The 22257-nt window shown below is 46.0% G+C and overlaps 2 protein-coding genes across 5 annotated transcripts; one reads left to right on the top strand and one right to left on the bottom strand.

The window, feature by feature from the left end:
* Positions 1–2001: 2001 nt before the first annotated feature.
* ACAD8 (acyl-CoA dehydrogenase family member 8) lies at positions 2002–15366 on the bottom strand. 2 transcript variants are annotated; one of them, XM_062197375.1, is made up of 11 exons: positions 15209–15366; positions 12176–12276; positions 11555–11724; positions 10836–10945; positions 10367–10443; positions 9899–10036; positions 7151–7286; positions 6957–7054; positions 6466–6618; positions 5546–5648; positions 2002–2814 (listed from the first exon to the last, which is right to left on the bottom strand). In XM_062197375.1, exons 1-11 carry the CDS (start codon positions 15309–15311, stop codon positions 2762–2764), a joined length of 1242 nt encoding a protein of 413 aa, XP_062053359.1. In that variant the 5' UTR covers positions 15312–15366; the 3' UTR covers positions 2002–2761. The 2 variants fall into 2 exon arrangements, with proteins under 2 accessions (XP_062053359.1, XP_062053360.1); XM_062197376.1 differs by lacking the exon at positions 6466–6618.
* A 99-nt stretch (positions 15367–15465) lies between these two features.
* On the top strand, positions 15466–20345 carry THYN1 (thymocyte nuclear protein 1). Of its 3 annotated transcripts, XM_062197373.1 has the most exons (8): positions 15478–15547; positions 15724–15839; positions 17278–17444; positions 18319–18387; positions 18675–18767; positions 19356–19451; positions 19681–19831; positions 20140–20345. In XM_062197373.1, the coding sequence occupies exons 1-8, from the start codon at positions 15516–15518 to the stop codon at positions 20184–20186; spliced, it is 771 nt and encodes a 256-aa protein (XP_062053357.1). In that variant the 5' UTR covers positions 15478–15515; the 3' UTR covers positions 20187–20345. The 3 variants fall into 3 exon arrangements, with proteins under 3 accessions (XP_062053356.1, XP_062053357.1, XP_062053355.1); XM_062197372.1 differs by having other exon boundaries at positions 15466–15504; positions 19681–20345; XM_062197371.1 differs by having other exon boundaries at positions 19681–20345.
* The last annotated feature ends 1912 nt before the right edge of the window (positions 20346–22257 follow it).

Raw genomic sequence — 22257 nt, 5'->3', positions numbered from 1 at the left:
ATGGTTCACTATGTTCATCTATAAACCAGGTTAATAATTGTTGACTAATGTTTATTGAGTGCTTTTGCTTAACAGATTGTCATGAGCCCTAGGTATGAATTGTTTCATTTGATTCACCAACTATCCTATGAGGTAGGAGCTTTTATTATTACTGGTTTACATAGGAGAAGACAAGCTAATGATTTTAAATGATTTTTTTGCCAAAAGTCATGGCTCCCAGAGAAGCTGGCAATCAAACCCGACACAGCAGCTTGAATCAAGAACCCAATCTTTGAACCTACCAGGGGGCTTGGTAGCTGCTATTTTCAACAGGGCTGATACTCAGATTCAGATCGATATCACAGGTATCTATCGAGTGCCTACTCTGTGTGAGGTCCTTCTTGTGAAAATCAGGGATCTGTGAAATAATTCACAGGGAAAGGCTTTGGAGGAAGCTCAGGGTTTCAAAGCAAACGCATAAGCAGATAAGCAAAAAACCGGTGAGTTTCTAACTTATCAAATCTACACAGGATGAAGAGGAAATTGTAATAGGCAACCTAAACTTTAAAAAAAAAATACATATAATTAAAGCCATTAAATTTACACACACATACATACACACACACAAACTATGAGATAGCATGAAGTGTTTACTAGGGTTAAGACAACCTGGAGACCCAATGCTGACTTTAGGGTCAATGTGTTGATGACAGAATGTCCCACACCCCAAAGCATTCTACATGTATCAAACTCTGCTTCCTGTTGATCAGCCTTTCCAGTCCACAAGACCCATCCGAGCATAAGCTATATTTGGTTAATTGTATATATCCTGTGCACCCAGCACATAGGTTTTCCTTAAGATACATTTTTGCTCTGCTTTATGAAATAGCCAGATAGAGGATGGTACAGAGTAGCTCAAAGTATATGATGTTCACTTGCTACAGGTGTCAAACTTCTTGCCAGATTATTGGGAAACTGAAATCGTTAAATAATAACTGAGGGTGACAGTAAGAAATGGATTCTTCCTAGCTGTCAGTTCATTAAGATCTTACAGTGATGGCAACCAAGCATGTGTTTGAGTCTGAACAGGTGCCCCTCAGAACCGAAGACCAGAAAGCAGCCCAATGAGGAGGCAGGGCTTCAACTCCCACACTGGGTACTCTGAGGCCATCTGCATTTTCTCCTTTCTGCTTTCCTTTCACCTTCCTATTTCAAAACCCTCTTTCTGCCTATCCCCAGTCATCCCACACATGCATTCCAGAATGTTCTTAAGCACAGATTGATCTCTTCAAATCTTCTTCACTAAAAATCTTCCATGGCTGTCTACCACTTAGCAAGTAAAACCCTAACCTTGGCTTTCATAACTCTCCACCTAGAATGAACTTTTATTTTCATTCTGTTCCAGGTCAACCCCAACCATAATTAACAAAGGTGCAAATAGCTCCCACACAAATCCTGAACTTCTGCTCCTGGTCCTTCGCTGTCTGAGACTGACTCTTTGGACTCTCATCAAACAGAGTGAAAGCTTCACTCTTCTCTATGTACCCCTTCCTACCTTGGTTTGACCATGTTGCCTTCTCAATCTCAGAGTTACTTCGCACTACAGTCATGCCTTAGTTCCCCCATTAAATAAAGTTTTGGGTGGCAGAAACACATTTTAAACTTTGTAGTACATTCACACACTGCTCCCCAAGAGGTGCCTAACCCAGTTCCTTATTCTGAAGAAAATATTTGCAGCAGCTAAGGATACGTATTTTGTTCTCTGTAAACACTTGTAGTTAACAAAATTTCTGCATATTTATAACAGGGTTTCCCCAAAAGTCCCCTCATCGAATAGTACTTTAAATCTCCTTTCATACATCATAAACAATGCTCTACTTCCAAAGCTATTGATCAAGGCGAAATTTTTGACTACTCCAAAATCTAGTTAAATGTTTAATCAAATAAAATTTTAAAGTGTATGAACAGTCCTAAGTGCCTAGGTAAAAACATAATATAAAAACTTTAGTAAAACCAGAGACATAGTCTAGAAAGGGGTAGATTTTATTTATCAAGGTGGTGATCAAAAACATTTATAAAGAGCAACTCAGAAACTCAGAAAAAAAAATTATACTCAATATATGAGAAAGGGTTATAGAAACCCTGCATTCCATTTCTAGACCACAGGCTTCTCAAAATGAAAAATAACAAATATTCAACATTCCTAGTCATCTCAGCCCTTGATGTTCAGGCAGGCTAGGCGTGGAGATTTGTCATAAATCACAGGTTTGGGGTAGTGTCCCAGTTGCTCATTGTACCATGATCTATATCCAGAGGAGTGATCTACAGAAACCTTCTGCCCTGTAGCTGTGCTACAAGCAAAACAGATAGGAGCGCATTCTCTCTCCAGTTCCCTCTCCATATCCTTGGCTCTACCATCAGGAAAAGCCTCAATGGCTCCTAGAATCAGGATTCAGTGGACCAGCAGGATGCAGACAAATCAAGACAATTGGGATCCAAGCAAGGACCTCGGTTTGACAGGGTACCTTCACTGGTCGCCTCTCAGGCGCCAGGAAATCAAGGTAGTATGCTTTGTGACGTTCTCATCAGGGTAGCTCTTCCATTTCCCCTGAGGACTCTGCTGTAGTCAGTCAACACTGATGCCAGCACAGTCAGGTTCCTCTAGAGCCCACTCCTTCAATCGAATCCATCATCCACTTAGCATGGAGCAGCCCACGAGGAACCACTCGGCACGGACTGCAGCCGCTGAGGGTACTCCATGCCTGGACGTCGTGTGGGGCTGCTACTCCTGGAGCAGGCTTCGGGAGATCAGCATCCTCATCACTTCATTGCTGCCTGCAGGGGAAGAAGGAAGACTTAGCCCGCAATGCTTCGACCTGACGGCTCCAAGTCTAACTAGTTCAGGGTGACTGTGGATGTGAACCAGAATTGTTTTAATCCCTGGGGGGAATAGGATTATCACAGACTTCTCTCCAAAATACAGAAAAAAAATAAGGAAAAGCCTCAAAGGAGGTACCTAGGCAAGGAGGCTTCCAAGTCACACATCCACATGTACAGCAAGGTAGAATGAGCAAATGGGAGACTACTCCAAATCTATGACTTTTGACAGATCTTTCTGGATTACCTGGGCATCAAGGGCTAAGATTATTTGGAATTTTGAATATCTGTGTTTTTAATTTTTAGAAGCCTATTGGAAAAGAGGAATGATATGTTAAAAAATTTAAAAAACTTTTCTGATGGCAAAATGCTTATATTAAAAGGCAGGACAGAAAGAGTAAAATTCTATCATTTTACATATACCTACAAAAGCATAGGAAAAACTCCAAAGGATATATTTTAAAATATTAATTCTGGATGTAGAAACATGAGTGATTATTTTTCTTCTACTTTCTATGCAATTTTTCAACAATGAATACACAGTTCTTTAGTTGTTGAAAAAATAAAAACATTTTCCCTTAAAGGAGGGGATCAATTATTTGCTTCATGTTTAATAGTGACTTTTATGGGAAATGTGGAGGAATCACACAATCTCAAAAAGCCAACTTTAAAACATCAGATTATTCCAACAGTGAAGTCCATGATGAAATGAATGACAAAGTGGCCAGTCCCAGCTTCTCTACAAGTGGATGACAAGGTGATTTGAAATAAATGTATTTGGCTTTTCTCATCTAGGATGGCAGGATTAAAAGAGTTAGAATGATGGTGATCCCTGGTCCACTGAATGTAAACTGGTGCAGCTACTGTGGAAGGCAGTATGGAGCTATCTCAGAAATCTGAATACAGACCTACCATATGACCCAGCCATCCCACTCCTGGGAATTTACCCAAACCAAAAGAAATCAGTATATGAAAGAGTTATCTTTACCCCCATGTTCATTGCAACACAATTCACAATAGCTAAGATATGGGATCAATCCAGATGCTCATCAATTGTTGATTAGATAAACGAATTATAATATATATACACTATGGAGTACTACTCAGCTGTAAAAAAACAAAAATCCTGTATTTTGCAACAAAATGGATGCAACTGGAAACCATTATACTTAGTGAACTAAGCCCAGATGACAGATACTGTATGTTTTCCCTGAATCGAGGTAACTAATTCCCTGAAATGTAATGTATTGGAGTAAAATAGACATTGTGAGATTCGATGACTATTATAATCCATTGAGGAATTGAGGAACAGTGTTTTTTTTTTTTTCTCTTCATACTATCTGTTGAAATCTGTTACTTGGTGAAGGGGAAACTATACGATCATTAAGTAAACTGAAAATAGATCTTTGTAAAAATTAAGAGTGGGAATGTGAGAGGGAGGAGGAGGAAAGGTTGAAATGTGGGTGAGAGGGAGGGTGGTAGGGAAGAGTCACTATGTTCCTTAATCTGTATATATGAAATACATGAAACTTCTATAGCTTAAATAAAATGAAAAAATAAAAAGAATGAAAGTGAAGTCTTCACAAAACCCGAGTGAGAAAATAGTTGCAAGAGTAACAGAAGCAGTCTGATCTGAGCACTAGCACCCCAGCTCCTCAGCATACTTTAGGGGCCACAAAGCAGCAGGCTAACCTAGCAAAGCCCAGGATTCAGACTTAACACCCAAACAGTGGGTCACAAAGTGTGTTTCCCACATAGCAGCACAGCCGCACTGGAACACCTGCTGTGAGACACACTGTTGGGCCCCAGCTGGACCCAGCGGCAGGACTCAAGGTGTGGAGACCCATAATCTGTCTTACGAAGCCCTCCAGGAATGACCAGGCGGTCAGGTTTGAGAAGCATGCTTTGGAAGAGGAAGGGAGGCTACTGCTGGCAGGCTTCTCCCCTGGTCCCATGAAAGCAGCCCTGCGTCACTTCAGCTGATCGCAGAACCTCTGCCCAGGTGCTTGTCCCACAGTGGAACAGTCCCAGCTATCTCCTCCAGCGGGAGCAATAGTTCTGTCCTCTCAGGATTTACGCATGCACTGTGGACAGCAGGGAAGGCCACACCCTGAGCCTGATTCCAGTGGCTTACATGCTTCCCAGACAGAATGTCTGATACTACCAAGAAGTTACCCATGGAGGATAACCCATGGAGTTTTATTCAAAACTCCACCAGCAATACTGACACAGGATCTCTCAGAGCATCTGGTAATCCACTCTGTGGCTGCTCCCTGATGATCATGCTGCCATAGAGGTTCTGGGAATGCTGAGGACCAACAGGTACTCCACCACACCAAGCCAAAAGCTACTGCTGTGTTTTCAACATGCTTTCTCATATATTATCTCCTTAGAGCCTTCTCTCACATCTACAAAGAAAAAAGAGCAGAAGAGGGGTGCGGTCCGGTGCCTTACCCATGGCGACATAGCACAGTGTCCTATCTCTCAGGCCAGTGCTCTTTCGAATGCACCCCTAGGTCATTCCACAGCAGGGTTGGGGGAGGAAAGGGTGAAGCTGGAAAACACTGCCTGGTAGGGCTCTGACGACCAAGGGCAGACATGCTGGTGGGGCTCTGACGACCGAGGGCAGACATGCTGGGGCAAGAACTGAGCTTGTCATCGTTCAGAGAGGAACAATGACCATTTTCACCTTCTAGAATCTGGTGGACCCTGCAGTCACGCACAAACTGCTGAACAGCATAATCCTTCAGGTAGCCATAGCCTCCATGCATCTGTAAAGCCTGGTTGCAGATCTGTAGGGAGACAAAGATTAAGGATCTCTGATTCTGGGAACTGTGGAGCAGGTGGCTTCCCACTCCTGGAGTTCCCAGGCTGGCAGTGCGCTGTAATCTGATGAGGAAGTACAACCCACTAACAACCAGCCTAGCCCAAAGACCGGCTCCACACTCCACATGCCACAGACAGCAAGGGACGTTCATTTGTCGAATTTGTCAGCTCCCTGGGGACAGGTAGATCAGACCACTGCCTTTCCCACACATTACCTGCTGGGGAGGCACAGCCCACAACCCTCCAGCTGGGATTGTAGGACACTCAGGTGCCACCTGGTGGCCAGGCAGCCTCACTGTGGAGGTGGCCTTGTCTCAGACAAGGTAAACACAGAGCAGTGCTAACCTTGGGCAAGAGGCGCTATGCTGCTCTGAGCCTTCCAAAAGGATTGTCTTGTCTAGAAACACAGTCAAATCAACAACATGAGGAAGCGTGGAATGGCCCAGATCAGACTAAAAGGCCACTAGCCGAAGTCCTGTGGAAGCCGCTCACAACCTAATCCATATCCTAAAGCCATCAAGACCCAAGTTTTCAATTCTGCAAATATTTCAATGACATAATATTTATCTCAGAAACTGAAAGTGGCAAAATGTATGACTCCACTTAAGTCTCTATGAATGTTCTATTTCAGGATGATGGGATATTATGGATTTGAAGCCCCAGGCTACCCCCTGAAACATCCCAGGAGGGCTGGGATCCAAAGTTGGCTTGGCCATTCAGCATCCCGGGGACTAGTGTCTGCACCCTGATCTTCCCAGGAGAGCGAAAGGCCTTATCACTTACAGCAAAGCATTCATCTGTAGCAAAGAGCTTGGCCATGGAGCACAGGGCTATTGCATCTTCCCGCTCCTCCTGCAGAGCTACTGCCGCACTGCGGATCATCAGCCGCGAGGCCACCAGCCTTGTCGCCATGTCAGCCAGTTTGAATTGTAAGTACTGCAGCAAAGGGAAATACAACCAGACGTGACGGAGGGACTGTAGGCCAGCACCTGATCTAAGGACATGGACATGGCTATTCTAAGGGGCCAAAGGCTCTGTCTGCCTCCTCTACTGAGAAACCTGCCTGCCTTCTACATTCCAAGTGAACTTCCCTTGCTCTACATTTTAACATTACTTCCTCCCAAAAAAAGATCATGGATAGAAATAAAGCACACGTTCTGGGTGAGATGGCGGCAGGCTCCACAAACTATAATTCAGCCGAGCTCTCTGAGACAATGTGGGCCCTGGAGCAGCGCTAAGGGGTGGCAAGCAAAGGCAGTCAGCTGAGACATTACCTGGTTACTAGCTAGAGGTGCTCCAAACTGCTTCCGGACATTGAGGTGGTCTCGGGTGAGGATGACTGAAGCATGAGCAGCCCCCAGAGAGCAGGAAGCTGGAGAGGAAGGGGGTCAATATTTCCCCTGAGCCTGAAGGACGGTGCTGCCTGCCCCAGCCCACCGCCTCCTGCCATGCCCTTGCATGTCCTCACCAACGTTGATCCTCCCTCCATTCAGTCCTTTCATGGCAATGAGGAAGCCCTGCCCCTCATTCCCAATCCTGTTGGCCACAGGGACAGCACAGTCTTCGAAGATCACGGCTCGGGTTGGCTGGGAGTTCCACCCCACCTGGCGAAAATCAGGGACTGGGTGGCTGCCCAGCAATCCACCGGGCAGGGCGGCTTTCCCAAGGGACAGAAGCCTGTGAAGTACTGGGCCCAGTACTCTGGGACTTGGGCCCACCAGAACTTAAAACAGGGAAAAAGGAAAAGTTCAGATTTAAAGACTTGTCGACACTCACACAGATGCTTGTTTCAGCAAAGTATTTTTTAATCATATTAAGAGAATTATCTTTCTAATATCTAGCTTATCAGACTAACTATCCACAAATACTTCTCATGATTTCTTGTGGGTTTGGGGCAGGGTCTAACTTCTGTTTTGATGCCTCTATGAGTATAACCTTTTATAAGAATAGAGACAATACAAAGACTATTTGGAGAAGCTTAATTTACTGTAAAAGGCCTTCACAATAGTTACACTTCTCTCTTTTTTTTTTTTAAGATTTTTATTTATTTATTTGACAAGTAGAGTTACAGAAATGAGAGAGAGAGACAGAAAGGTCTTCCCTCTGTTGGTTCACTCCCCAAATGGCCACCACGGCCGGAGCTATGCTGATCCGAAGCCAAGAGCCAGGTGCCTCCTCCTGGTCTCCCATGCGGGCACAGGGGCTCAAGCTCTTGGACCATCCTCCACTGCCCTCCTGGGCCACAGTAGACAGTTGGACTGGAAGAGGAGCAACCAGGACTAGAACCCGGAGCCCAAATGGGATTCCAGTGCCGCAGGCGGAGGATTAACCTAGTGTGCCACAACGCCAGCCCCTACACTTCTCTTTTATAAAGGACGCTGTTGCTACTAGTTGGGGGGAATGCACTGGCTACACTGCTCTGGCAGAGACCACTGCTGCCCTGGCACCAGCTCATGAGAGCTGTTGATACACATCTTTGCCTATTCTGCATTCCGTGGTATCACATTGGTGGCTTGGAATCAGCCCTGGTGGGAGTATTTATGCCACAGAAATTGGTAAACTCTACAAATAGGTGTTTTGTTTTTGGTTTTATTTTCAGAGAGCTGGTTTACCAGGACATTCCCTGAGTGTGTCTGTCCCAAGCACAATTTTGCATATCCGAGTCTGTGACATGCAACTATCTAGCTGTAGTTTTCAACTTTGGGCAAATCACTTAACTTCTTGGTGACCTTCATTTTCCTTAGACACAAGGGAGTCAGATGAAGAACCCAGCAGAGCCTCTTCCTTCCAACAAATCCTTTCTGATCTTCCCTATAAAATAAATTAGGGCCCTCACTACTTGATCCTTTTCATCTTTTCCTCCAGGTACTCCCATGCTTCAAAAAACTCTCAAGCTTAATGAGGCAAGTGTGAAAACCACAAACAGTATAACACCTCCCAGCTCCCTTTCAGCTCTGACAACACCACTGCCTTCATATCATTCCCTTATACTAATACATCAATGGCAATTTTTGGTGCACAAAATAAACTCCATTCCTAAGCTTCTAACTTAAAGTCTTTCCAGTCTTATCTCCATCAGTCCTCTGTGACTATTCTATATTGCACCAGCTGCTCTGAACACAATGAAGCCCCTGGCTCCTGGGTTCAGCCTGGATCGGTCCTGGTTATTGCGGCCATTTGGGAAATGAACCGGTGGATGGAAGTGTTCTCTCTCTCTCTCTCTCTCTCTCTCTCTCTCTGGATGGAAGTTCTCTCTCTGTCTCTCCTCTCTCATAAATAAATCTTAAAGGAAAAAAACTTCAGAGATCATATATTCACAGATAAGAAAATATGTTTTCCCAAACAATGCTAGGAATGACTTTTAGAATTTTGTATTCCCCCCAGGAATTAGCAGGAGGCGTTGCACACAGCAAGTACGTAGTAAATGCCTGCTAGTCTACAAAACAGGCCCTAAAACCCATAACTCCTTGGCAGTTACTAACAGTCTGGAAGTATTATGCAGAAAAATATGGAGACGCCAGAGTCATATATTTAGGGATCATTTCATTATCTGGTTCTCCCCAAAAGTCCTAACCATTCACAGTACAAACTAGAGGCAGATGACAGTTTTGATTGGGCTAAAAAAAATATAAATGGGTTCACTCTAATTGCCAACCATGGGCATACCATGGTGTGCCTGCTGTTCATGGCCTGGCTTTGGCACTGCACAATCTTAGGATTCCCCTACTTTTCTAGGTATCTATGGGATATCTACTGTCCTTCCTAGATTACGGAAATACCCACCATCATCTGCAATGAGTTTTACTTGATTTTTGTTGAAACAAGAAAGGTAGCCCATATGCTTCTCATCATCACCAATTGCCTCTAGGTATCTTTTTTCTGGGATAACAAGTACAAAAAATACCAGGTAAGAAACAGAGGAAGGAAGTGGAGGTAGGAGAGGTCACTGTACCTAAACAAATGGCTCGTGGATTTTAATGGCAAATCTTGTCCTTTTCCCAAAAGGTCCCCATTCTTTTTTTTTTTTTTTTAAGCAATGCCACATTCTATTTTTACATGCTCCTGTTGAAAATCCCAACAGAAGCAACTGCCTCAAAGGCAGGTTAGTAGGTACAACCACAATGTGAACTTCTGTTTCCTAAAATACAACAAGAGTTGGCCTGGCAAGTGGCAGAGTCTCATAACTCGAATTGCTTCCTGCCCAGTCATCCCTCACCTTCTTCTCCTTCTTGCCAAAGCTGAGGCCAGGGGTCCCCTTCTCAACGAGTATGCACGAGATGCCCTTGGGGCCTGGCCCTCCTGTTCGGCACATGACCACGTAGATATCTGATTCACCAGCACCACTGATGAAGGCCTGTGGGGTAGCAGGAGGGGGTGCACAGGGATCAGGGAATGCCTAATGTCTGGGGAAATCCCTGGGGCCCTCCCAACAACAGGACGCTAAAAGGCATAATGGCACAGAGAGCCTAAAGAGGGATAAACCACAGCCACAGTCACTGGACAAAAGGGGATTTAGTTGATTAGACAATCAAAGGAGAGACAAAAATGAGTGAAATTATCTGGAATCAAATCAAAAGAGACAGCGATAGTGAGCGTGAATACAGGGAAATGGGTCAGAAGTTCTCTCCCCAGCACTTAAAAATCACATGGGAATACGAACAGACAGTGGGCAGTCTGTCGGTACCTTGGAGCCATTGAGGATGTAATGATCTCCTTGTCGTTTCGCTGAGGTCAACAGGGAAGCAGCATCACTCCCACTTCCTGAGGCAGGGATCAAAAAGGGAGCAGCGAGGGGGTCAAGGAGTCCCGCACAATTCCACCTCCTCAGGAGACCATCTTTAGGGGGCAACAGCTTAGGGGGCGGTACTTTAAAATCCACATATTCAAAGGAACTGCTGGTCAGACCAGTGTCCATCTCCCAACACACCAGCAGCTGGCACTGAGCCTCCGTTCTGCAGCCAAGAGGTCCCCTGACCTACCGGCCTCTCAGTCCTATGACATCAGGTCACAGAACTGTATTACTCCTGTACCCCATGACAAAACTGCTTGGTCAACAGTGGCTATGTGTGTCGATGGGCGAGAAGGGGTACTTGATGACTCTACCAAAGTCATCTCTCTCTTGCTGGCTCTTGCCCACAGCAGAGCAAACCCACCTGGTTCAGTGAGGCAGTAGGAAGCAAACTTCTCCATGGCACAGAGCGGTGGGCAAAATTTGTGCCTCTGATCCTCATTTCCAAAGCTATCAATCATCCAGGCACACATGCTGATAGGTACATAAAGAAGACAAGACATTGACAGAAACAGAGGGAAAAGAAATGGAAATCGGGGCAGGGGTGGGGAAAGAGAGCAAAGGGCAGCCAAGGAGAAAGAGCAGAAGGCACAGTGGGAAGGGAAAAGTCACAATTGAGAAGATTCAACTTTAAAGACAGGACCGGATTAAAACAACCTCCTAGAATATACACTGCCCAGAGATAACCAGGTATTTCTCCCCTGGGTGTTCTACTTCTAGTTATGTACAGAGGACCCCGGCAAAGCAGTTACATGTACTTTGTCTTAATTTCTCTGGCTACTGGAGGTTTCATATTTGGACTGAGAAAAAAGGTAACAAGATCCTGACCACGGGACTAGAGAAGTCTGATGACACCCGCTCAGGTTAGGACTCTGAGAAGGCTGGCAGATCCAATGCCGTCAGCAAGGTCCAAGACAACAGAATCAAGTCTAACAGGCAGCAACAGACCCAGAGGGCATTCTGGGCAGGCTAGTTCCTCAAGGGCAATCTGCCTGAGAAGCTCCATTTTCTCTCCATGGGTCCGATATTTCCCACTCAACCCCCGAGGACACTCTACTGTGCTTTTCAAGCCGGGACACTCACTTGTGGATGCTCATATAGGCTGTGGTGCTGGTACAGCCTGTGGCCAAGGCTTCAAAGATGACAGAGGTATCAAGCCGTGACAGGCCAGAGCCCCCTACATCTGTTCGCACGTACACTCCCCCAAAGCCCAGCTGGGCTGCCTTCTGCATCATATCCACTGGAAATAGCTCCTAATTATGAAAAAAGAGCAGAGTCTCAGGTGACTAAGTCAGAGGTGGATTTTCCTTTAGAGAATACAATGGGGCAGGGGTTGGAGGGCATGGGAGATTTGCATTTGGACAGTGTACAGATTCTCTGGTTAATATGCCTGTTTGTCATCTCACAGTGGCATGAGTTAACATGCAGTCTCTAAGAACTGTTGTTCTGATCTTGAAAAGTTTCATGATTTATAGAACTGTTTTTTTAAGTAGATCCAAATCCTGTTCAATTTACCAAAAAAAAAAAAAAAAAAGTATCTACAAAAAGATCAGAATGCCTTCCTCAAAAGCAATCACCAATGCCCACTCCTTTCACTTGTAGTAAAAGAATGGACAATGGCCCATTACGGGTATAAGGAGATGAAGATGAGGGTCACTGCATGCGGCATTTGTTGGAACATCTAGTCACAGGGAAAACTCCTACCTTCTGGTCCCACTCTGCCATATTTGGGGCCATTTCCCGGGCGGCAAAGTCAAAGGCCACTTTCTGAAATTCTTTCTGTTCTTCATTTAGTCCCATGGAAGCTGTGGGCAGGAGTGCATATGTTCAGTTCCAGGACCAGCATCAGGAAAGCGTGCTGCCAGCAAGAAGCAGCAGGAAGCTGAGACAGTGGACCTACTGTAGCCTCAGCAGGAGAATGGCTTCAGCTGTTATTAGTCAGTCCCTCAGATGCAGGAGACAGTCCTCAGACACACACAGAGAAACCTAGGATAGTTCCCTGGTGACTGCTCAGGCATATGTTACCACCCTACCCACTAAATAGGAGTCCTAGATAAGCAGAGGTCACAGTAAAATAAATGAGGAAGAACTGAGGTACAAACAGGATCAGAGTGTGCAGTCGCCTGAAGGGATCAAACACCGTCACCTTTTCCCTTCCTCCTTAACTCCCAACTGGACTGGCTGAAATCATTTACCTACTGATTTTTTCCAAATACTCCATTTCTCATAATCCATATTAAAAAATAATGAATAAGGGCCGGCGTTGTGGCATAGGGGGTAAAGCCGCTGCTTGTGGTGCCAGCATCCCATATGGACGCTAGTTCAAGTCCTGGCTGCTCCACTTCAGTCTGGCTCTCCACTATAGCCAGGGAAGGCAGTGGAGAAAGGCTCAAGTGTTGGGCCCTGCACTCACTTGGGAGACCTGGAAGAAGCTCCTGGCTCCTGGCTTCAGATAGGCTCAGTTCTAGCCATTGTGGCCATTTGTGGAGTGAACTATTAGATAGAAGACCTCTCTTTCCCTCTGCCTCTGCCTCTCTGTAACTCTTGACTTTCAAATAAATAAATAAATAAATCTCAAAAAAAAAAAAATAATGAAAACACACTGACCCTCAAATTATGGTAAACATCCCCCCACCTATGGGAGAGCCTAAGTTTTCTGTACTGATATCTTGAAAAATTCCTACCCTATCTATTTGAATGTATCAATATCTCCATCTTAAAAGATCAATTGAGCAATTGGTTTATTTGGCAATGAAGGAAAAGGGCGTACATAAAGGCTATGCCCGGAGAAAACACTGCTGTCCTCTGTCTCAGCACTCATTAAAACATGAAACCCACACTAGGCTACCTTGAAAGCCCAGAGCAAAAGTCTATGTTGATTATGTTACTCAGGAGTATGGAGAGGGATAAACAATTCATTGCTCCCCGGCTAGGGGTCAGGTCATTGATTCACATGTTCTTGTGGAAATGCTGCCATTGCTCACACTCCAAAGATCATTCACAAAAGAATATTTCTTCAGTGTCTACCACATGGCAGTGCTGAAGAACATTCATTTACACAAGGATGACGTAAACGATTATAATGCAAACATCTTGTTGCTACAGAAATTTGCTTTGGTATCAATCAAGGTTACATTGTTTACCAAAACCCTAAGTGTGAGCACAGGGTACTTCTTGAAGGAATTTTAGGATACAAAGAAGAAAGCAGTATTCTATATCATAGTGCATTTTATAGATCTTATATCAAGCTAAGGAATTCATTCTGCTATAAAGAAATGTGTCATTTATTTAAAATAAATGTTTTAAATTTCAGAAGCAAAATATAGTTAGGTGATTGGCAAACAAAATCATAAACTGGCTGGGACTAATTAAGTCCCCCGGGGTCTACTCCCAGCTACTCACATTCAAATATATGCCTGCTGTCTAAAGACATTTTTATAGTTTTATAGTCAGTTTTATAATCTCTGACAGTTTTGTAATTACAATAATAGTTACTTTTCCTACGGGAATTTCAACGGTAAAAATGCTTTACAGCTAAAGGTGTTAAGTTATAAATCTACTTATGTCAGCAAATCGTCTTCAGTTACCTGGAACTTTTGTTCATCTATCACCACCAGCAATTATCGTTTAACAACCTCATCACCTTAACGACCTAATGTGATGATCTTAAAAAACAAACACAAACAGAAAGCCCCAAGTTTCTTCACTTTTCTAAGCATCTAGGGATGACTGGACAGCAGGGAGATGGATGTGGGGTAGGGAGGGGCTGGTATGGGAGTGAGTGGGATGGTTGTTGGCCCAGGACAAGTGGAGGAGAGGGGAGCTGGCCCCAGGGGCACAGGATAGAGTGCTATGGCACAGCGCCCAAAACTGGCTGGAGGAGTTGCTATAGAGCCCCTAAAACCATGTCCACTTATTCAAGGTACAGTAAGCCCATCAGTGGGCTGGTGGGAAAAGTAGGTTTCTGTTGCAATGCCCAGAGCAAGGAGCCAGGCGGCTATGGCTTCCTTCCCAGGCTCCCCAGGGAGTAAAGGTAATGAATCAGGGATGAGCAATGTGCAATCAGCTCAGCGCGGGGGCCTCTGGTTGGTCCACAGTGGGCCTGGCCGTTCTTCCACTGGTCAGCGATGGGCACCAGTTTCTTTTAGAATGGCAAAGGTGAGCTCTATCTGGGTCTAAGGCCAGATTAGTTTGTTTCACCGCGGCTGAAAAATAGTTAATCGAAAATGGAACACAAAGATATTAGCTATGTGGGTGATAAATGAATTACTTTCAAGTTGAGCAACACGTAGTTCCACCTGTTGAGTTCTTGGCAGCTCTCGGAATAGAGGCTAGCACTGAGCAGTCCATCAGCTACTACCTAACTCCCCTTAGGGAAGCAATCTTTACAAAGCACTGCAAGTTATAGAAGAGATACTGGGGCCCCGATAACAACCAAATCAAAGGCTCCGACACCGGGGTGGGGGGTCGGTATCTGGCCAGAGGATCACGGGGTCGAGTGGGAACCCCGGGAGTGACCGGAGGGTGCGGGGAGCTGGTTTGGGGGTGACTGGACCGAGCGGAGCGGGGGAGCTGGCCCCGAGCTGGTGGGACGCGGCGGAGCGGGGAGCGGGTCCGCAGGTGAAGGAGTTGTCAGCCAGGTAACCACCCCCGGGGCCCGCACCACCGCATTGCCCTCCACCCATGCCTGTCCGGGTCCCGGACAACTGTCCCTCCCTAGCTCGGAGCCAGCCTTACGGTCGATGCAAGAAGTCAAGCTCCGGTGGCTGGCGGGGGCCCGGAGACTGCCACCCAGGGCTCCCAAGAGAGCCCTGAGGGGCCGACAGCCGAAGACCAGCATCGCAGCAGGAGACAGCGACTTCAGCTGCCTGGCGCGGGCCGGGACTTGCAGAGACGACCCCTTAGCCCGTTGCACTCTGGGAGTTGTAGTCCACTCAGTTGCAGTCCCCGAGCTGCCAAGGCGCGGGGACTACAACTCCCAGAGATCCGCAGGACGTAAGCCCCACTGTCTTGGCTTCAGCCTAACCCCGCGGGTACTGACTGCATGCCCTCCGGTGGGGTCCGCTGTGCGGAGGGGTGAGAGGGGTGAAGGAAACTGAGAGTTTGGGGGTGGGGGGTGGGTATGCGAGCTGCAAACGGCGCAGATAACGGAGGGCACGATTTGAATGGCTTAAGCATAGCTGTCTGCGTTCTTCGCAAAAACTCTGAGGCCCTTAGGCGTCCTCTCATGGCCTCCATCTTGTTCTGCCTAGGCTTTTGGGGGCGGTAGAGTTGCTTCTCGCGGTTCCAGAATCCTCCGCACTTGCGCGCCCTGCAGGGGAGACGATGCCAAGACCCCGGAAGAGGCTGGCTGAGGCTGCTGGCCCAGGTGAGCTGCACTCAGGCTGCAAAAAGGCATCGCCTTAAAAAAAAAAAAAAGCCGTTTAATGTGTTGATTCTCTGCTCCCTGCTTTGCGGTCTTCCATTCCGTCATCCCTAATCTCTTTACAAGTTTTCTCTTCCTGCTAAGCTTCCTCCCCACAGTCCCTTCTGCTTGTTTTTTCAAACAGATCTTTGTTAAACAGGAAGAGTATTTGCTATACGGGGTGGCATGCACTAAGGTCAGAATCTACGTTTGCTGCTCTCGGGAAACAAGCAGACAGGTTCAGCGGAGACTGAATTCCTGGAATAACATGGCAGCGCTTGGGAAAACAGGCTTTGAATCCAGCTTTAAAGAATGGAAAGGCTTTTCCGCAAGCGCAGTGTTAGTACACAAAGAACATCGTGCCATTTTCATCTTCACAAGGATGAGTGACATAGAGCAGATATAAAGAACGTAGAGAAAACACGTCTCTAGGGCATGGCAAGGATTCCAGACTGACTCCAACCCACTGAAGTCGTTAACAAATACGAAGAGTTTGCGGTGTGCTTATTAACTGTCACCTCTAGACAGGCTAGGAAGGCTTGCTGAGTTCAGAGCGTTAGACAGCCACAAATGATAGAGGTAGAAACAGATTAAATATAGGGCCAGCACAGTATGGTCATTGGTGGGGCCATTCAGATAGACCCAGAGTGACCAGTCTTAAGCTGGTATCTTGATCCTACCATTACTGGATGTGTGATCTGGAGCACTACCCAGAAGACGAAAAGAACATCCCATAGGTTATGTAGGTTAGCCAAGTTAGAGTTAGGGTAGCAGAGAGCTTGGGGCCCTTCATGTAGTAAGAATTTAACAATTGTTAGCTGCTGGGTGGCCTACTATGTTCCAAGTACCTTTCTGTTAATTCTTTTGGAATCAGATCCAATCTTTACCATGTCTACAAGGTCGTGAATTTTTCTAGCTTCTGTTTTCATCTTCCAAGAAGCAGAACGAGGCCATGAAGCATAGTGTACAAGGAAGGAAGTGTGAGATGGTAATGATGGTTAATATTTGAGATGTATTACAATGCCAGGCATTGTGTAAGCCCTTTGTATTACCCCATTTAATTTTTAAAACAACTCCAAGTTGCTCAGTTTCCTGGGGAGTGTAGTCTGAGCAGAGGGAGTAAGGGAAGGAAACCATCTGTCAACTACTGCCAGGACCATTAATTTAAATAGCCTTGTAAAGTGTTCTTACTGAATGGATAATCCAGAAGGTATCCCAGAGTACACACTCTAGTCCAGTTTTTATAAACTGGAATCTATCTGTAAGAGTGGCCGGTACAGGTAGTAATTGATGGAACCAGGATCTGAATCCAGGTCTGATGCCAAAATCTAAGCTTTTCCCACAACGGACTATAACAAACCTCTCAGCAAGCATAAGATTTCTTTTTCTTCTCCTGTTGCAGATCAGAGGCTATCTGAAAAATGTACCAGAACTGAAAACTCAGCTGAAGTGGGGAACTGCAGCCCTCAGAAAGCTCCACCCTCCACAGACCGTGAGAAGACGCCACACAGCCACTGGCTGATGAAGTCAGAGCCAGAAAGCCGGCTAGAGAAAGGTGTGGATGTGAAGGTGAGATCGGGTGAGAAGTGAACATGGGACCCCAAACGGTTCTGTAGCCGGCTTCTGATCCTGGAAGGGTTAGACAAGGTAAAGATGAATCAAATTAGCAGGATTTATTACCATCAACTATAGAGGTTAGAGGTGTTTCAGATTTTTGAGTTCTCAGGTTTTGCTGATGTTCAGAAAACTTTGGGATTTTGAACCATTTTGAGAGTTTTGGATTAGGTATGCTCAACCTGTATCTGTGTTGTGCCACTTTTGTCTAGGCAGAGGTAGGAAAACTTTTTATCTGCAGTGGGTCAGGTAATAACTATTGTAGGCTTGAGGTCTTCAAGTATCTGTTCCAAGTCTGTCCTTGTAGCAAAAATTGGCCATAGACAGGACATAAACAAACAGGTGTGATGGTGTTCAAGAAAAACTTTATTTACAGAATCAAGCATGGGCTACATTTTCCAACCTCAGTCTTGCCTGCTTTTCCCTTAACCACATGTGTTGCTGCCAGGTGTCTCCCTGCCCACACAGAACCCATGTAAACCAGTTTACATTCAGGGAATGTATGTAAAACTGTTGTAATAATAGCCTAGGGAAAATAAAGTAGAAATATTCTGGATGAAATATGGAATACTTTTAATAAGTGGTATGCATATAGCCAGCAGATTACTTTATCATCTGGATTATCCATTCAACTAATCCTCTTAATTGGCAAGGATAACAAGATAACACAAGGCTTACATTCACCATCATCACCACTCTGTGCAGCTGCTTTGCACTAAACAATACACTTGCATTACAGTCCGTAGCTCCTTCAGTGTGGAGGTGGGAACTGCGTGCTTACAGTTGGCCAAGGAATGTTTGACAACAGACTTTGTTTCTTCTTGCCTAGTTTGGTATTGAGGATCTCAAAGCCCAACCCAAGCAGACAGCATGCTGGGATGGTGTTCGCAACTACCAGGTAAGAATGTAAGGGGTAGGACACCCAAGAGCCACACAATGGGATAGCAGAACCTCTTGGACAAGTTAACCTGAAAATGCATTCAAAAATACTTCAGTTACTCTGCCTGTGTAATGAAATCTGCCAGAGCCCTGGTACCAGTCTGGGTGTCTTGGCAAAAGGGGAGCATCTTTATTATGAGTTGGGGGGAGGCTGCAAAACAAAAAAAATCCAACTATAAAAAGCAGACTGACTTCTTTTTAGAAAAGCTAGCGGAGAAAATTCTTATTTATTCTCCCATGGGACAGGCTCGGAACTTCCTTAGATCCATGAAGCTGGAAGAAGAAGCCTTCTTCTACCATAGCAACTGCAAACAGCCAGGCATCGCAGGCCTTATGAAGGTTAGTTGGAGAGTTTTGTTCTCAATCCCTCTCCCTCTAGGGAGACTTACTCCTATAGGTTTAAAAGGACACAGCTTAAATTGGTTAACAGAAAAATAAGCAGCTTCCTGCCCATATCCCCTGTCACTGGATATCACAGGGAGAAACTGTGACATGTGACATACAGGAAGGCCATGGCCCCTTCCTGTAGGACAAGGATTAAAACAAGGCCACCCTTCCTTTCAGCTCCCATAAGCACAAGATTTCTCTCCAGGTCTAATCCTTGGTTTATCATTCAAGAATAGGCTTCATGCTATAGCTCCTACAAGCTGAGAGTTATCTGGATAAAATTAACAACTGTGCAGATGGTAAAAACCAGTGGTACCAATAAAAACATCTACCATTTGGTTTTAGAACATGCTTCAAGACTTTTTGTAAAAGCCTAACTATGCTTGCCTGAGACTATATATTAATTTCCAGGCATTTGGGCTCAACAAGACAAATGGGGCAAGAATGTGCAAGCTAGTAAGTGAAGGGTAGACCTGGATTAAAGATTGGCCTTGGAGTGGGTTGTGCAGACAAACGACTGGACACTGGTTTTGGTTTCAGATTGTAAAGGAGGCTTACCCAGACCATACCCAGTTTGAGAAAAACAGTCCCCACTATGACCCATCCAGCAAAGAAGACAACCCCAAATGGTCCATGGTAAAGACTGACTATTCCTATTTATTTCATGAGAAGGGAATGTTGGACAAAGGGAGGAGGAGGGTCTAGGGTGCTATTAGGTCAACACAGCCCAGCTCCTGCCCACTGGAGGTTATGCTGACTTTGGAGACAACAGCATTCGCAGCCCTGCCCATAGGAGCTCTCTGCAAGCAGAACAAGCGCAGATGGCTGGGTATCTCTTTGTGTTCCATATGTTGTTGTCATGTAGGTGGATGTACAGTTTGTCCGGATGATGAAGCGTTTCATCCCTCTGGCTGAGCTCAAAACCCATCACCAGGCTCACAAAGCCACGGGTGGCCCCTTAAAAAACATGGCTCTCTTTACCCGCCAGAGACTGTCAGTTCAGCCCCTGACACAAGGTAAGAGTGGGCCATTTCCCTATAGTCCTCCCCCTGGAATGACCCTGGGAATCCCCACTTGCTGGCTGATTCAGCCTGGGCACGGTGTTAACCTCTGTGAGTCAGTGTCCTCACCTGAAAAGCCACAGAGCAGGGAGTATGTCCTGAGTTACCCATGACTCTGAACCCAGTACTCAGCAGTGCTTGGCACTTGGTCACTCCATGGTTTCTGAATGAATGGCAGTGTGCTTAAACCACGTGTGACATACGTAGCAGTATCTGACAACTTAACACCTAGTTCCTCCCTTCCTTTTTCCCCTTTTTGATAGAAAAGTTTGATTTTATTTTGAGCCTGGAAGAAAAGGAACCAAGTTAACTGAGACAGTGCTGTGGGCATGAGCAAGACATTACTTCAAAGAAGTGAAGCTTTCCTAAGATAAAGGAAGGTGTAAGAAGGGTTGCTTGTTACATTCACATGGTGTTTTGTACAAAGGTGGGTTTTGTGTACTTTTTTCAATAAAACGTTGATCTCAAAGTCGGAAGGCTTTTCTTCTAAAACCACATTGGGTGCATAACAGTCCCCTGCTGAACTCTTACCTTCAGGCTGGTTCCTTTGGCTCCAAGATGCAGGACTGCCTCTTCCAGCTTCCTTGACTGTCATCAGTGGTTACAGAGCAAATGCAAATAGGTGTAGGACTGAGACCTGGTGTGTTAACAGCCACCACAACTAGCGGTTGGTCTTTCTATTCCAGCCCTCCCCACCTGCCCTGGAAGTCATCTGGGACCACAGAAGCTTGACCCATGAACAGTTTCAGAATAAGCTGTGAGACAGTGGTAAAACACAATTCATTTCTCAGGTGGCCCACCAAGTGCTATCATTCACCGAGCCAGCAGGTGCTGTGCTGGAGTTAGGGCAGGCACGTGTCTTTCTGGAGTGCCAGAGGTGGGACAGTGTGAGACAGAAGAGACCAGAGACCCTGATGGACCATGGGCACAATGCCTCCAAAGCCACAGGGGCTTCCTTTAATTAGACCATTAAAACAAGTGTTCTTCTTTTAAATACAGCCATTGAAAAGACAACACATTAAGAAACATGTAAACACTGCAGCTGCTTAATTACAAGTTGCACTGCTTGGTTTAGTACCTATGCCCTCCTAGGAATGGGGACCTTAAAGGAGGGGGAGCAGGAGGCTCCCCTCACTTTCACAGTTGGACAGAGAAGTAGAGAGTGGGGGTGGAGTACAAGAAGACAGAAGACCTGGCTGGCTTGTACACAGCTCCCAAGAGAAAGCAAATTCTATATTCTAGTTCTTGCAGGAGAAAGGTTGAAATGTTAGGGAAGCTGGAAGGGGACCTTGTGTTGTCAGTCGGGAGGCGGAGGAATGGACAAGTGCTTTCTAATGAAGAATACCAGCTATTGAGAGGGGGACCTCCCAAGCCGTGTCTCACGTTCTGAAAAGGCCAGGGAACACAGAAACTGCCTCCCTCATACACGTGAGCCCCAGCCTTGGTCATCCAAGGGCAACAGGACAGGTGGTCCTGTTCCCTGGGGATTGTGTGTCGCACCTGAACATGCTTATCTTCCTTGTTCTGTTGCCCCCAGCCTCACGTATCACCCCGAAGGCCCTCCCCCCAACTCTCAGCTCTGATCCACGAGCCCTACTCTGTGTTGATTCCTGAGGAAAAGGGTGGGCCTTAGGTTCCACACTAACAGAAAGATGACAGGGGAACCAACCTCTCTACTTCCCAAATTACTGCAAACTTAGGCTGCCAAATATTAGACTCACAGGGAGGCCACTGGCAGGTGATGCCTGGTGATTCCGAGGTGATGCAGAAAAGGACTGTGAACCCCTTTAGGGCTCTAGGCCCAAGCACAGAGCGACAGAGGAAAAACTGCCCACTTGTCTAGCGTAATAAGAATATACACCAGAGTGTGTGTTTTATGTGTTTTCAAAAGAAAACTACCAATGGTCCTGGACTTGGGTCAGTCAGCTGGGGAAGATGAAGACATAACTTGGCAAGCAAAATTATTCAGGAGCTGGGGAAGCAGAGTCGTCGGCCCCCTTCTCCCTCCCTTAACTTGTAGGTTGGGTGAAGGGACTCGAGGTGGGATTAAGAACAAAAATCTCTCCAAGTGTTTAAGTCAAGCCCAGTCCTGGAAATTAAATGGAGGGCAAGGAGTGACAAGGGTCTGCTCTTAGGGTCAGAGCCCCTTCCCAGGATCTCTTCTTAAAGGAACAGACTCTCTTTGTTTAGGGCTGGTTGGGGCACAACAAGCAAGTACTCCAGAACCACCCAGACTGCGGTGTTACCAAGTGGCGTGGCCACACGGTGAAGGCGTCAGGCACCATGCACAGACCCCTTCTTCCTCAGGGGGCCTGGCCTGACCTGGGCTTCACGCTGCTGTCACTGGCGCGTGACGGCTGCCCCAGGGCCTCTGTGCCCAG

Source organism: Lepus europaeus, chromosome 7 (genome assembly GCF_033115175.1).
Source record: "Lepus europaeus isolate LE1 chromosome 7, mLepTim1.pri, whole genome shotgun sequence".
NCBI classification, from domain to species: domain Eukaryota; kingdom Metazoa; phylum Chordata; class Mammalia; order Lagomorpha; family Leporidae; genus Lepus; species Lepus europaeus.
The sequence above is the reverse complement of the archived record's forward strand: the minus strand, read 5'-3'. Positions and strand labels throughout refer to the sequence as shown.

Bases quoted from the DNA above. Each gene is read 5' to 3' on its own strand.
- ACAD8 (XM_062197375.1), bottom strand. From the start codon at position 15,311: ATGCTGGTCTTCGGCTGTCGGCCCCTCAGGGCTCTCTTGGGAGCCCTG. The intron at 12,277-15,208 runs GTAAGGCTGGCT...TCCTGCCCACAG, and splicing joins CTTGACTTCTTGCATCGACC to CTTCCATGGGACTAAATGAA. The intron at 10,444-10,835 runs GTGGGTTTGCTC...TCCCTGCCTCAG, and splicing joins CTACTGCCTCACTGAACCAG to GAAGTGGGAGTGATGCTGCT.
- THYN1 (XM_062197371.1), top strand. From the start codon at position 15,516: ATGCCCTCCGGTGGGGTCCGCTGTGCGGAGGG. The intron at 17,445-18,318 runs GTGAGATCGGGT...CTTCTTGCCTAG, and splicing joins AGAAAGGTGTGGATGTGAAG to TTTGGTATTGAGGATCTCAA. The intron at 19,452-19,680 runs GTAAAGACTGAC...GTTGTCATGTAG, and splicing joins ACAACCCCAAATGGTCCATG to GTGGATGTACAGTTTGTCCG.